Source organism: Eubalaena glacialis, chromosome 12 (assembly GCF_028564815.1).
Source record: "Eubalaena glacialis isolate mEubGla1 chromosome 12, mEubGla1.1.hap2.+ XY, whole genome shotgun sequence".
NCBI classification, from domain to species: domain Eukaryota; kingdom Metazoa; phylum Chordata; class Mammalia; order Artiodactyla; family Balaenidae; genus Eubalaena; species Eubalaena glacialis.
In genome coordinates, this window is record NC_083727.1 from 21,345,657 (window position 1) to 21,359,978 (window position 14,322).

At 37.4% G+C, this 14,322-nt stretch overlaps 1 protein-coding gene across 1 annotated transcript in view; it reads right to left on the reverse strand.

The window, feature by feature from the left end:
- Positions 1-14,322, reverse strand: part of ZC2HC1B (zinc finger C2HC-type containing 1B) — a 32,297-nt gene that overhangs the window by 8,700 nt on the left and 9,275 nt on the right. The window contains exons 3-5 of the mRNA XM_061207194.1: positions 12,165-12,284; positions 11,499-11,637; positions 2,014-2,153 (exon numbers count right to left, since the gene is read on the reverse strand). Coding sequence (XP_061063177.1) covers positions 2,014-2,153; positions 11,499-11,637; positions 12,165-12,284 — 399 coding nt within the window. The remainder of the gene's footprint in view (positions 1-2,013; positions 2,154-11,498; positions 11,638-12,164; positions 12,285-14,322) is intronic.

Genomic DNA, 14,322 nt, shown 5'->3' on the forward strand with positions numbered 1-14,322 from the left:
GGGCACCCTGTGTGCAAGGCACCGTACTGGTATTACCTATAATCCTCCCAACAGCTCGGCAAGACACATGTTAAAGTGAGCCTCAAAGAATTTAAGTAACTTTTCCAAGTTTACCTGTAGATAATATAAAACTGAAAGTCAAACCCTGACTACTGACTGAAAAATCTGGGCTCTTTCTACATTGCGCTGCTTCCCATGATATTTCAGGTGTAAAGATTGAATCTCTACAACTATATTTATCATAACCACCCTGCCTGCCCCACCAACACACCTATCTCCTGCCTCCTGTGTTCCTTTATCTAGATGTGTGGTATTATCTGCCAGGCTCTGGAGCTAAAAACCTTTTTGCCAACCCTGATCCTCTTTTACCTTATATTTGATCAGCTTCTCCGTCCCAACAACTATTTCTTAAATCTACCCGCTCCTCCACACACACACACCCCATTAGTCCTCTTACTCTGAGCCCTCATTTTCTTTTCCTGTTGTGTGGCTTCTAACTGGTCTCTCGCCAAACCATCTTGAACACTAACTGCAAGGGTGATCTTTCTAAAAAACCAATTCCATGTCACTCCAATCTGCACTATGTGACCAGTCTACACTGCATACAGAATGACACATGAGGCCAGTGATGGATGGTTGGACAGAAAAGCTGAGAAGGTCAGTCTGCAGGGAGGAGAGAAAGCAGCAGCAGAGTAGGAAGAAGAGACAAGACGGAAAGATGGACAGGAGGACTTCCTGGGTTCCAGGGAACTTTCAATTCCTGCTTCCAGGCCCTCAGGCTGGTTGGCCTCAGATTTAGGGCACCTATTCACTTAATCCCCTTTTTCCTCCTCTCTGAGCCAGCTTGGCTTAAAGCCCTTGTGGCTCTGACGCTCACATTGACTGTCCCATCCCGTCACTCACCAACAGGCACTCTAGGCTTTGCTCCACATGGCGGGCTCCTCAGGTCACGAGCTGGACACTTTGTGCACAATGTCCTTCCCAACTTCGAATCTAGACTGGTAAACCCATTTGTTATTTTGCAGAAAGTATCTGCTCCTCTTTGAAGCCTTTGCTGAATCACAAGTGGCCTCTGCCTCCATCTCGCTCCTATATATGCCAACCACTACACTTTCCTACTGCATTGTTTCCAAGGCCACCTCCTCCTCCGAATCACAAATCTTTGGTCAGCCAGCACTTGGCACAGAGGCTGCTTCAGCACAGATATTCAGTAACTGTCTAGTATATGTTGAGCTAGAGCTCAGGTCCATAGTCTGTGGGGTGTGCTATCGTTAGAGAGGGTCCCATCCCTATTACATACTGGATATCATGGAAATCTTTCTAAACATGCTTCATACTGTTAAGTATTCAGAACAATTTAATCTTTTCTTGGTATCTAAGCCATGTTTATGAAACTAATGGTTTTCATGGTATGCTGTAAGCTATGTCCCCGGCACCTTTGATGTACATGGAGCTGTCTGCTCTCTCCAGTGTTGTTTTTATAAATCTATTGTCTTCCTGGTCCAGTGTTATTTTACTTATTTGTACCTATTTATAACAGCTGTTTTATCCATTTACTTTAAATTGCTGACTCTGTGGCTTTGAATAGGGTGAAGACCCCTCTCCACAGAGCAAACACATGACCTGTAGAACAAGGCCTCCTTGTGACAGCTTCCCCCACTTAGGCCAGTTTCACCTCAGGTTCAAGATTCTTTTTGAGGTGGTTAAGGCTGATAACCACCATTGGTTAGAATTTTACCATAATACTATAGAAACACTACTTATACATCTATGTCTTCAACCTAAGAAGCTTCAAACACTGTAGAAAATTTTTTTCTACAACACCCAAAGGTGCTGTTAGCTGGAAAGCAGCCCTCAAAAAGAAGCCAAGTCCCATGAAGATGAGTGACAGTAACTGGCTATCTTGATCCTTACACTTCTCAGGATGGGTAATTTAGGTTCCCTAGCAAATTCTACCTGCTTTCCCTAGGCATGTAAGGGCACAAGAGCCAGCACTTGGGGAGAGATATTCACCTGTACCCTGGATGCCAATTTGGCTGCTGCCTGGGCTGGATCAAAGACTCGGCGAGAAGATTGATCCTTGCAGAAATTAATGTGCCGATTGGCTGTGGTTTCATTAAATCTCCTCATACAATATGGATGTTGAATATAATCTGAATGTAAAGATAACAAAAAGGCAATTAACATTTCAAAAACAACTCTGGAAGGGACTATATGAAATGAAGTAAATAGAATATGAACTCTGCTCCAACATGAAAGAGAGGTACCAAACTCTGGTTTGAGACAGCCTATTCCAGAGGGGGAGACATGCATGGGCTCAAGTCAAGGACAAGGTGGGGTAAATTTTTTCTACCTATGCACTTATTTCAATTAAGAGTGTTCCCTTAAAATGTTTACATGCTACGGTGTTTTTCAGAAAATAGATTAATTATATATACTTAGGAACTTCCCAATTAAATGAATTATTTAGTGGACGATTATGTAAAGAAAGGAGTCCTAGAATCACAGAATATTGATATTGATGACTGAAGGGCACAGAAGATTCAAAACCCCAAGTTGTGGTACCGAGTGGGACAGAAGTTTATACAAAAGTTATGGAGCTACAGAGGGAGTAAGATGTTTCAAAATGTGGGTTTGGGGGATGGGATTTGAAACCAATGTCACACTCCTTCTGCAGTGGCTAGATTTTCCCACTGAACTCCTAAGTGAGGAGGCAATTAATATGTTCAGTAAGGGGGTTAGGAAAAGGGAACAGGTGAGGGTTCCAAAACAGAAAAGGGAAGAGCTTCCAGCGCTAGAACCTCTCTGGCAGCCCTGGGGGCACGGGGTCCTCTGAGGTTCTGGGGAATACCCACTGGTCTCAATTTGTCTCATTTGCAATTACTAGACAGTGGGAGAAAGGAGAAGTGAGAAAGATCCAAGGTCTTCTCAGAACGTGGAGATGCTCACATGTTCCAAAGCCAGGCTGGAGCCTCCTCCTCCAAAGCAAGGGGGACCACGGGGGTTGTGTTGTGTTGTTTTGCTTTAGGCGCCTTGAAGGGATGACAAAGTGGATATGGTGCGACATAAAAGAATAACTACCTCTCTCCCCAGGAAGGACCTGAGACAGCACCACCTTAAACTCTGTATGGAAGTTTGGTTTAGTATAGAGTCAAAATTCCTACATGTGTGAATGGGTATTTAAGGCAGTGATGTCTTCAAAGCTAAGAGTTTTTTGAAGACATCTTTTAAAGCAGTTTGGGGAGTTTTCTACTTGAACAAATCATTTCCTAAAATGAATACTCATAAAATGAAAGAATTGGAATATGTAAGAAATTGGAATGAAAGAAATGGTTAGCACTTAACCTAACAGTTTATTGCACACTCTGGAAGGCATTACTTCATCATTAATTCCGTACTTACTGAACACCTATTATGCTCCAAGCAACTTGGGGATACAATGTCTCTGTAATCAAGGACTAAGCATTCTAATACAGAAACAAAATTTTCCCATGGTGACAAATTCCTTGAACAAAATAAAACAGGACAAAATAAAATAGAACAAAATAAAATAGAAATGGTGAAGGCTCTTCAGCCTGCCTGACTGGTTTTGAGGCTGAGCTCTTCACCTACTATGTGTGTGAACTTGGCACGTTTCTGAACCTCCTTAAGCTTCAATTTCCCCAGTACCTACATATCACCTGTATCATTGAGTTGTTATGAAAGTTAACTATGATAATCCACAGTAGGGCCTGGTACAGTGGGTGGGTAGAACATGCTGTAACTATCAGGAAACAGGCCCATCCAGGTTGTGTTCCAACTATCAAACAGGAAACAAACTGCTTATGAAAAGTAAAATAGAAAGTGCCATTATCATGCAGAACTCATTTACGATGGTGTAGAAAAACATCTAGAACTGGGTTCGTGGTTCAGGGGTTATTTCTTTAGTTTTACCAGCTGAAAAGTCAAGGTTTATATCAGAAATGCTGCTACCATAAACCAGACTCAGTTTGGGCAAAGACAGTGACTATGGCAGTGACTGTATTGCTTCCTTAATCCCACTTGTTCATTCATTCATTGCACCCTTCTGTGTGTTTGGCACTATATGCCACTGTGGAGGAAACCAAGTTGAAGTGTAGTATTTCCCTGCTGACAAAGATCTCAGAGACGGGGCTTCCCTGGTGGCGCAGTGGTTGAGAATCTGCCTGCTAATGCAGGGGACACGGGTTCGAGCCCTGGTCTGGGAAGATCCCACATGCCACGGAGCAACTAGGCCCGTGAGCCACAACTACTCAGCCTGCGCGTCTGGAGCCTGTGCTCCGCAACAAGAGAGGCCGCGATAGTGAGAGGCCCGCGCACCGCGATGAAGAGTGGCCCCCGCTTGCCACAACTAGAGAAAGCCCTCGCACAGAAACGAAGACCCAACACAGCCAAAAATAAATAAATTAATTAATTAAAAGGAAACAAACAAACAAACAATTACTAAAACTTTAAAAAAAAAAAAAAAAAAAAGATCTCAGAGACGACTAGAGGCATAGGTAAAGAAGCAGACAATTACCACTCCGGGGAATAAGCTTTGAAAGGAGGAAGCACTAGGTCCTCCAGGAGTCCACAGGAGGAACATGAAGGCCAGACTGAAGGGGCAGAGGAAGAGAACGTCAAATATACTGAGAACGCAAAAACTCTTTTCTTGCAACAATAATTTGAACACAGCATGACTGAGCTACACGTTCGGCCCTCGTCTCAATCTGAGTCACCTCTTCCTCTATCAATAATGATGTCATAAAAATCACTATGTGCTATCTATTTCAATAGATAATGATTTATAACTAACTTATTTATTTATTTATTTATTTTTTGCCACACCGTGCAGCATGCAGGATCCTAGTTCCCTGACCAGGGATAGAGCCCGTGCCCCCTGCAGTGGAAGCTTGGAGTCTTAACCACTGGACCACCAGGGGATTCCTGATAATGATTTTTAATGTCTTATTCCATATCTCATAAAAGATTAAAGTAGAAAAACAAGCATCATTTAAAAATGCAAGCACTTTGTTGAGTACCCACGTCTACATAGCCCTGTGAAGCGTGGACCAAATGTCCCAGGACCACTGAAAATCCCAACTGTAAATATTCTGTATCACTGCCCTCATAAACTGTCATATAATCCTGGAAAGTTGAATGATTGGCAAACTTACTTAAGTCAGTAAGAATTAGAATAAATATACGCACGTCACAAAAACTGAGCCATGAAATAAGGAATCATGCTGGAAAAAAAATGGAAATTACTTGCAAACTCATACATACTAGGCCATATGATTAATAACACTAGTAATATCTGTATAAATTTTCTAAGTATTTAAGCTGGAGAATATATGGGCTAATATAAAATCCCTGCACAATCAAAATAATTGAATAGTAATGAAAATGTGCTATTGGAGGTAATCATTTTGCTTGGTGCATAGAATTATAATAAGGGCATAGGGAAGAATTTAATTATAAAACTGTATTTTAGCATAAAAATGTAAAGGGCAGAAAAATAAACTGTACACTTGATGAGGCCTTACAAAGGGAATTATTTATTTTAAAGAAACAATAATCCCCACATTTTAAATCCAATGTGGAAATAAGAGAAATTCACACAGCAGACCATCTGACATGGTTTCACTATTCAACTAAAGAACTAGAAGGTAGCCATCAACCCTGCAGCTTCTGCTATTAAAATGAAGTAGTTCTCATAAAAGATGCTTTTATTATACAAAGCTTGTTGCCAAAGTATTATCAAAATCACAGCCATAGATCTTTCTATGGAACATCTTAAGACAACACATGATTTCAAGTTAATTTTCATAAGCACCTAGCAAAAATGAAGCAATTATTAAGAGTATTTTCTGGTACTGAAGTTCAAATGATTTATTTTTCGGATGATTTTTATAGTATTACACTTTGGTTTTGTTTGTTTGTTTTACTTTTTATTTTATTTATTTTTTGGCTGCGACCCTTGGCTTGCGGGATCTTAGTTCCCCAACTAGGGATCAAACCCGCGCCCTCGGCAGTTTAAGTGTGGAGTCCTAACCGCTGGACCACCAGAGAATTCCCTTTTTATACTTTTTAGAATGAACTTTGAGGAATAATTTACGTGCATTAAAATGTACCTATTTTAAGTGTACAGTTTGAAAAGTTTTGACAAATACATACATTTGTGTAACCACCCCAACTAAAATATGAAACAAGTCTATTACCTCCAAAAGTTCCTTCACACCCCTTTTCAGTCAATAATTCCCCCAAACCCAGACTCAAGCAACCAAAGATCTATTTTCCTGTCACTAAAGGTAAGTTTTACCTATTCTGTATCTTATTACAAGACAGCATCCATGGTGTGCTGCATGTATAGTTGCACTTTCTTCTTCCTGTTCAGTTGTATTCCATTTTGTAAATATTCCACAGTTTGTTTATCCACCCACTTGTTGATGGTCATGTTCAGTTTATGCTACTTAAATGGAGCTGCTATAAACATTAATATGTAAGTCTTTTTTAAGGACATGTTTTCCATTTTTTTGCACAAACACCTAGGAGTGGAATCACTGCATAGGTAAGTGTATGTTTAACTTAAGAAAATACCAAAGTGGCTGTACTATTTTAGACTCCCAGCAGCAGCAGCAGCGTATGAGAGTTCCAGTTGTTCCATGTCTTAACCATCACTTGTATTGTCAGTTTTTTATTTTAGCCATTCAAGTGGGTGTGTAGTGGTATCTCACTGTGGTTTTAATTTACATTTCCCTGATGAAAATGATGTTGAGTATCTTTTCACATGCTTATTGACCATTATTTTGTGATGTTCTGTTCAAATACATCTCTTGCCTTTTCCTTATTGGGTTGTTGTCTTATTATTGAGTTATAAGACTTCTTTATATATTCTTGATATTTGACTTTCATCAGATACATGTATTATAAATATTTTCTTATCCTGTACCTTGCCTTTGCATTCTCCTAATGGTGTCTCTCAAAACTAATGTTTTTAATTTTGGTGAAGCCCAATTTATCAACTTCCTTTTTAAAAACCTGTTGCTGCATTTTGTGTCCTGCTTAAAAAATCTTTGTTGACTCTTAGATCAAAGATGTTTGGTTTTTCTAGAAATCTTATAGTTGTAGCACTTTATAGGTCAATGATTCATTTTGAATTAATTTTTGTGTATAGTATAAGACTATCCTTTCCCATGTTGAAGTACTTTTGTTAAAAATCAACTGCCCATAGATTGGGGGGAGATCTATATTTAGATTCTCTTTTCTGTTCAATTGATATACTAATACCAAATTGTCATGATTACTGTAACATTACAGTAGGTCTTGACATCAGGTAGTGTAAGTCCTCCAATTTTATTCTTTTATCAAAACTATCCTGGCTATTCAAGATCCTTTGAATTTCTGTGTAATTTTAGAATCAGCTGGTCAATTCCTACTTGGCAAAGAAAACTTGCAGGGATCTTCATTGGAATTACTTTGAGTCCATAGATCAATGTGGGGAGAACTGACATCATAACATAATGCATGAGTCTTCCAAACCATGAAAATGGTAAATCTCTCCATCTATTTTAGTCCTCTTTAATTTCTCTAAGCAATGTGTTGTGGTTTTCATTTTAAAAGTCTTACACATATTTTGTTAAATATATGCCTAAGTATTTCATGTTTTTTACATGATTGTAATGGCATTTTTCATTTCATTTTTTCAATTGTTTATGCCTAGTATATAGAAATACAATTCACTTGTGTATATTGACCTTATAACCTGAAAGCTTGTTAAATGAACTTTTAATTTCAGTAGCTTTTTTTGTAATTTCCTAAGATTTTCTACATTTACTCATTCATGATCATGTTGTCTGTGAATAAGGATAGTTTTACTTCTTCCTCTCCAACCTTTAAATTTATGTGTATGTATGTATGTGTGTGTGTATAAAATATATAATTTTTTCTTATTACACTGGGTACTATGTCCAGTACAGTGTTAACTAGAAGTGGTCAGAAAGGACATCCTTGCTTTTTTCTTGAATTCAGTGGGAAACTGTTCAGCTTTTCACCATTAAGTGTGATATTAGCTGTAGATTTTTCAGAGATGTCCTTTATTAAAAGGAAGTTCCCTTCTATTTCTACCCTTCTAAGAGTTTTCTTTTTTAAACATGTATGGGTATTACATTTTCTCACAGGCTTTTTTCCTGTAGCTACTGAGATGATCATATGCTTTAAAAAATATTTTGTTAATATGATGAATTACATTTACTATTTTCTTCCTTCTACTTAATTTAGGTGTAATTTGTTCTTCTTTTTCTAACTTTTTAAAGAGGAAGTTTAAGGCAATTGATTTAAACCTTTTTTCTTTTCTAATATAAGCATTTAAAGCTATAAACTTCCCTCTAAGCACTGCTTTAGCTGAATCCCACAAATTTTGATATGTTTTCATTACCATTCAGTTCAAAATATTTTCTAATTTTTCTTGTTCTTTCTTCTTAGATCCATGAGGTATTTAGAAATGATTTATTTCCAAATATTCAGGAGTCTTCTAGATATATTTTCATCATTAATTTCTAATTTAATTCTGTTGTGGTCAAATAACATAGTCTGTATGATTTCAGTCCTTTTACATTTATTAAGACCCACTTTGTGCTCCTGCACATGGCCTATCTTGGTTGAACATTACATGTGTACTTGATAACAATTATATTCTGCTGTTGCTGTGCATCACACTATAGCTATAGATGTCAATTGGGTCAAAATGTTACAAGCATTTCAGACTGATAGGTCTTCTTGATGAATATATCTTTTTAATTATTATCTCTGTTAATAATACTTGCCCTGAAGTTTACTTTTCCTGATATTAGTATTAGCTACTTCAGTTTTATGATTATTATTTGAATGCATATCTGTCTTTTCCTGTGCTTTTAACATGTCAATCTACAATTGTTCAGACATTGCTGGTATTTATTTCTCTTTTTATCCAGAGGAAAAGCACAAATCATAAGTGTATGGCTCCATGAAATGTTCACAAACTGTGCACACCCATGAAACTAGCCCAGATCAAGACACAGAGAGTTCCCACCAATCCCCCTTGAGTCGCCTCCTAGTTGTCCCCACCCCTCCAAGTAAAATGACCTCCTGACTTCTAATCTCAGAGACTGAAACCTGAAGTTTCTAAAAAATTGAGTTTCTGATATTTATAAATAAGGAAGTCTGCATTTCTGTCATCCTTTGAGAAATCAGACCCAGCAACCTTGGGTGTGCGTTCCTTTGAGGCAGCCGTGTGCTAAGGCAGGAGCAGCTGTCCCTTAGGGAGGATGTAGCCTCTCTAGGCCCACCTGGCTCACCTCATTTTGTCACCTGCCTGGCTTGCTTATTTGTGTCTTTATATTTAAGGTGTGTTTCTTGTGGAAAGCATATAATTGGACATTGCTTTATTATTCAGTTTGACAATCTCTGCATTTTATCCTAAGTGTTTAGGTCATTTATATGCAATTGTCCATATGGTTAGGTTTAAATCTATCATCTTGCTATTTATTTTTATCCTACCGGGTCTTTGTTCCTTTTTTCCTCTTTTCCTGTCTTTTTTTAGATTGAATTTTTTTCCATTTTATCTCCAGTCTATGTATTGTCTTATTAGCTATACATCAATATTTTTGAATGTTTACTCCAGGGCTTATTAATAGGGATCTTTATGATATAATACTTTACCTTCAAACAATGTTATACCTATTCATGTATACCATAAGAACCTTTCAACAATATACATGCATTTTCCTCACTCAACCTTATCCTATTATTTTCATACATATCACTTCCAAATGTTATAATACCCATAATATGTTATTACTTACACTTTAAATAGTCATTTATAACCCTCAGCTAACATTATACTCAATGGAAAGCAAGACAAGGATGTCTGCTTTCACCAATGCTATTTAACATGGTATTGGAAGTTCTAGCCAGAAGGTTTAGACACAAAAAAGAAATAAAAGGCATACAAATAGGTAAAATTATCTCTGTTCACAAATGACATAATCAAATATGTAGAAAACCCTAAAGATTCCACACCAGAAACCAACTGTTAGAGCTAATAAGCAAAATTCAGCAAAATTGCAGGACAAAATCAACTCACAAAAATTGCCTGTACGTCTATACACTAACACTCTGAAAAGAAAGTCAACAATTCCATTTACAATAACATCAAAAGAATAAAATACTTAGAAATAAATTTAACCAGAGGCAAGACTCATACACTGAAAACTACAAAGCACTGCTGAAAGAAATTAAAGAGGACATAAATGAATGGAAAGACATTCCATGTTCACGGACTGGAAGACAATATTGTTAAGATGACAACTACACCCAAAGTGATGTACAGATTTAATGCAATCCCTATCAAAACTCAACGGCATTTTCAGAAATAGAAAAAAAAACCCATCCTAAAAATTCATATGGAATCTCAAAGTTTCTAAATAGCCAAAATAATCTTAAAAGACTCTCCACTTCCTGATTTCAAAACATGCCACAAAGCTATAGTAATCAAAACAGTGTGGTACTGGTATAAGGACAGACATACAGAAAAATGGAATAGAATAAAGAGCCTAGAAATAAGCCTTCACATATATAGCCAATTGACTTTTGATAAGAGTGCCAAGACTTTTCAATGGGGAAGGCACAGTCTTTTCAACAAATAGTGCTGAGAAAGGTACCACATGTAAAACTAGATATCCAACTTCCAATGATCTTACTTTATACCACATTCAAAAATTACCTGGATCAAAGATCTAAATATAAGAGCTAAAACTATAAAAACTGTTAGAATAAAAAACACAGGGGAAAGACTTCAAGATACTGGAGTATTTGACATCAAAAGCTAGGCAACAAATGAAAAAATAAGTAAATTGGACTTCATCAAATTACTTTTGGGCATCAAAGGTACCATCAAGAGAGTGAAAAGACAGTCCACAGAATGAGAGAAAATTTCTGAAAATCCTATACCTGATAAGGAATTCGTGTTAACATTAATCTAATCATGCCTCTAGACCTAATTTCTAATTTACAGAAAGACAGGGGATGGATTACAGGATTACAACTTGAAATGGTTAAAATGGTGATTTTATATTTTATATTTTTATCTCAAAAAATTAAAAGAGCTGTGGGTATTTGATGCTATGGAGCTATTACAGAACTGCTTGAACTGCTCTGCCCAGCTCCGTTCTCATAAACCAGGATGTGAAGGGCATCCCCTGGAGTTCTGTCAATGCCATGACATTGGGTACAGTGGTGCACTGATGTTGAGGTAGGGTTAGAAGGAAACACAGAATCTTTATGCAGAATTGAAAAAAAAAGGATAATATAAATTTTATGATAAATTTACTTTTATATAATTTAATTACTATTGTTAATTTTAGAGTTTATAGGAGGAAGGCATAATGACTAGGCCAAAAATCAAGCATAGCCTCAATTGGTTAAGAGTAAAATGTCAAAAGCAAACCAAACTGGCCACACACCTAGGTTGATGGACGGAGGGGGTGGAGCTGGGAGAGGCCGGCCTTCTTTAATGGCTAGTGTACACTGCTTTGCTGATCGAATCGCATTAATGAAGTCTTCATGTTGTTGTCTCCAGTTAGATTTTCTCATGGGTTGAGGCTACAAAAAAATAAAACATATACTAACCTAGACTATATATCTCACCATTATAATATTTTTTAAAGCTAGGATCTGAATTTACAAGAAACAGAACTGTGAAATTTGGAGAAAAAAGAGAATTTGTTTTCCAAAAGTACCAAAAGAGGTTTGGAAAATACAGTAATAAAATTTGCAAGTCACAATAGTGAGGGAAAACACAAAATAACAATCAGAAAAACAAAGACATTACAAAACTTTAAAGGAAGACTTAAATGTAAGATTACAAGTGACTGTCTTCCAAGTTAATTGCTGGAGTTAATGCTACTCTAATGAAAATATAAACGAGATTTTTTTGCCACATCTGGAAAGTATCTGAAATACATTTGGAAATCTAAGTGAGCATGATTAAAAAGAAAACAGTAAAGGTGGATTATACTTACATGACATTACACTGCATTATCAAGCAAAAATGAAACCAGAGAGCCAGAAAGAGGCTTTAATGTACTGAAGGAGATAATCAAGAACAGCAAGGAAGATATCGATAGTACCTTGGATTGAGGAGCCTTCCACACAGTGGGAATGTCAGTGCCCTGTAATCTTTGTTTTAAGGAATTGAAAGCTTTACGCTTTTTGTTGAACAGTTTTCTACATATTGGTCCATGCCTTTCCTAGAAAAGGAGTGGGAATTAAAATTTTTAACATGTACAATCACAAAGTTTGTAATGCCTCAGTGTACTCAAGTAGCCCCTGCTGCAGTGACTGGGTTGCACCTTCAGAGCCAAGTTCATTCTCTAACTCTCAAATCACAGCAGAGCAAATCCATCTGGCTCTCTTCACCCATGTTACACATAACGAGATACTGTGTTTGGGCAAGGTCAATAAAAGGCCTCTTCAGCTAAAGAAACTTACTTAAAATTTGGTCTTACATATTTAACTCTATCACTTGGGCTCAATGAATAGTTCCAAGCATTAAATAATGTTGAAAAGGCAAACTTTCTAGTTTAAGTTGAAATAAATTATTTCTGATATTCGGCTAGGTACTCACTGAAGCCAAGGAACGTTTCTTATTTCTTCTATTCTGTTTCCTGCCTTCACTGCTCTTAAATTCCAAAAGCAAGTCATCCAGGAATTGAGTCCCAATAACCTTAACATTGTTTTCCCATCATTTTGAAGGAACTCTTTGCATACAGCAAGGGGAAACTTAGCTTCTTACCAGTGGAACCTTCTCAGAAAAACTCTTCTTACCACTCAACATTTCAAAATTGAGTTTAACTGGGTTACTTTTCTACACACAGCAAATCAAACCACTTAACTCCTGAAAAGGAGTGGAGAGGTTTCAAAGAAATATTTGAGAACATCTGCAAGAAACAACTGGGACAACCATACCACGAATGAAAAATACACCAATTCCATTTAAGTTATGAAGACATTTTCCCTTAGTGTGTCCAAACATTTCACATTCATGAAGTCATTTATTTTAGAGCAAATCTAAGCTTATACTATTAAATTTTAAAATATTACAATACTTATAAGACAATCGGCAGAGAAAACTAAGACAATCGGCAGAGAAAACTACTCCAGGCAGTAGACCTGTAAGTACTCAGCATTTCTGGTACAAAAACCAGGGAGCCAGCACACAGAGCTTTGCCTGTGTACCACTTTTATAAAGTCTGCACTGCAACACTATGGGATTATGCCAGGATCTTTGCCTTCCACTCTTAAGTCCTCTTCCTTGGTGGTCATGTAACTCATAATAGCTATCACTTAGACAGTTGCTTTGTCCAGACCCAAAAAATACAGGCTCCATGAAAATCACTGCACCTGGCTACGAACAAGCCATACCATTTTAAACTGAAGGAGAGAGAGAGCAGACCACTTGATCAAATGCTCTTTGTAGCCTAGAAATGGGTCAATGAAGTAAAACTCAAGAGGACCCAAGAATACTTGGCATTTAGTGATCCCTCTTCAAACGGTACCTTCCAGGTCTCAAATCCATTCTCATGGGGTGCAGTCCTGGGTTAGCAAAGGCAGCTCCCTAGTGGATTGTTGGGCCACAACAGGCCCTGTGAGTTCCCCTTCTAGATCCAGCAAACTCTAGCTGCGGTTAACTAGAACAGATATTTCACTTTTAAATTCCCCAGAGAAATAAAACCTACAACCTCATTCGGTAGTCTTTTGCCCCAAATGTAGTCAGGTTTATAGTCCAAATTCTTTAAGTTCAAAACAAGTCTCTTTGACCTAAATGTCCCAGCTAACAGTTCATTATCATTTAGATTTTTGTTTTAAATCGTTTTTCTTGGGAACTCCTTCATAATATGGGGGGCCTACTACCTGTTTGTTTCCCTAATTTTGAAATAAATCAAGCTTTTATTCAACTTTATAGGCATCAATCCGGGGACCTGACATGCAGTTAGCTTGAATCTAATTAACAATTAGGTCTTGGAACAAGCCTTACAACCATTTTGTTCAAATTACATAAAACCCCTGAAACTAGAGAGTTCTGTCTTTATACGTGGCAAAGCAGGAAACAGAGGGAGGTTAAAGGACTTGTCAGAATTAGTGACAAATTTGAGGCTAAAAGCCAAGTTTCCAGATGCTCCAAATTCAATGTTCATTCCTCTTGACTAGCTAATTTCCCTGGTGCTTTGGCCTTAAAATTTGAATTTTTGATGCTTATAGAAAAGGCGAAAGAGCCAAAACCTCTCA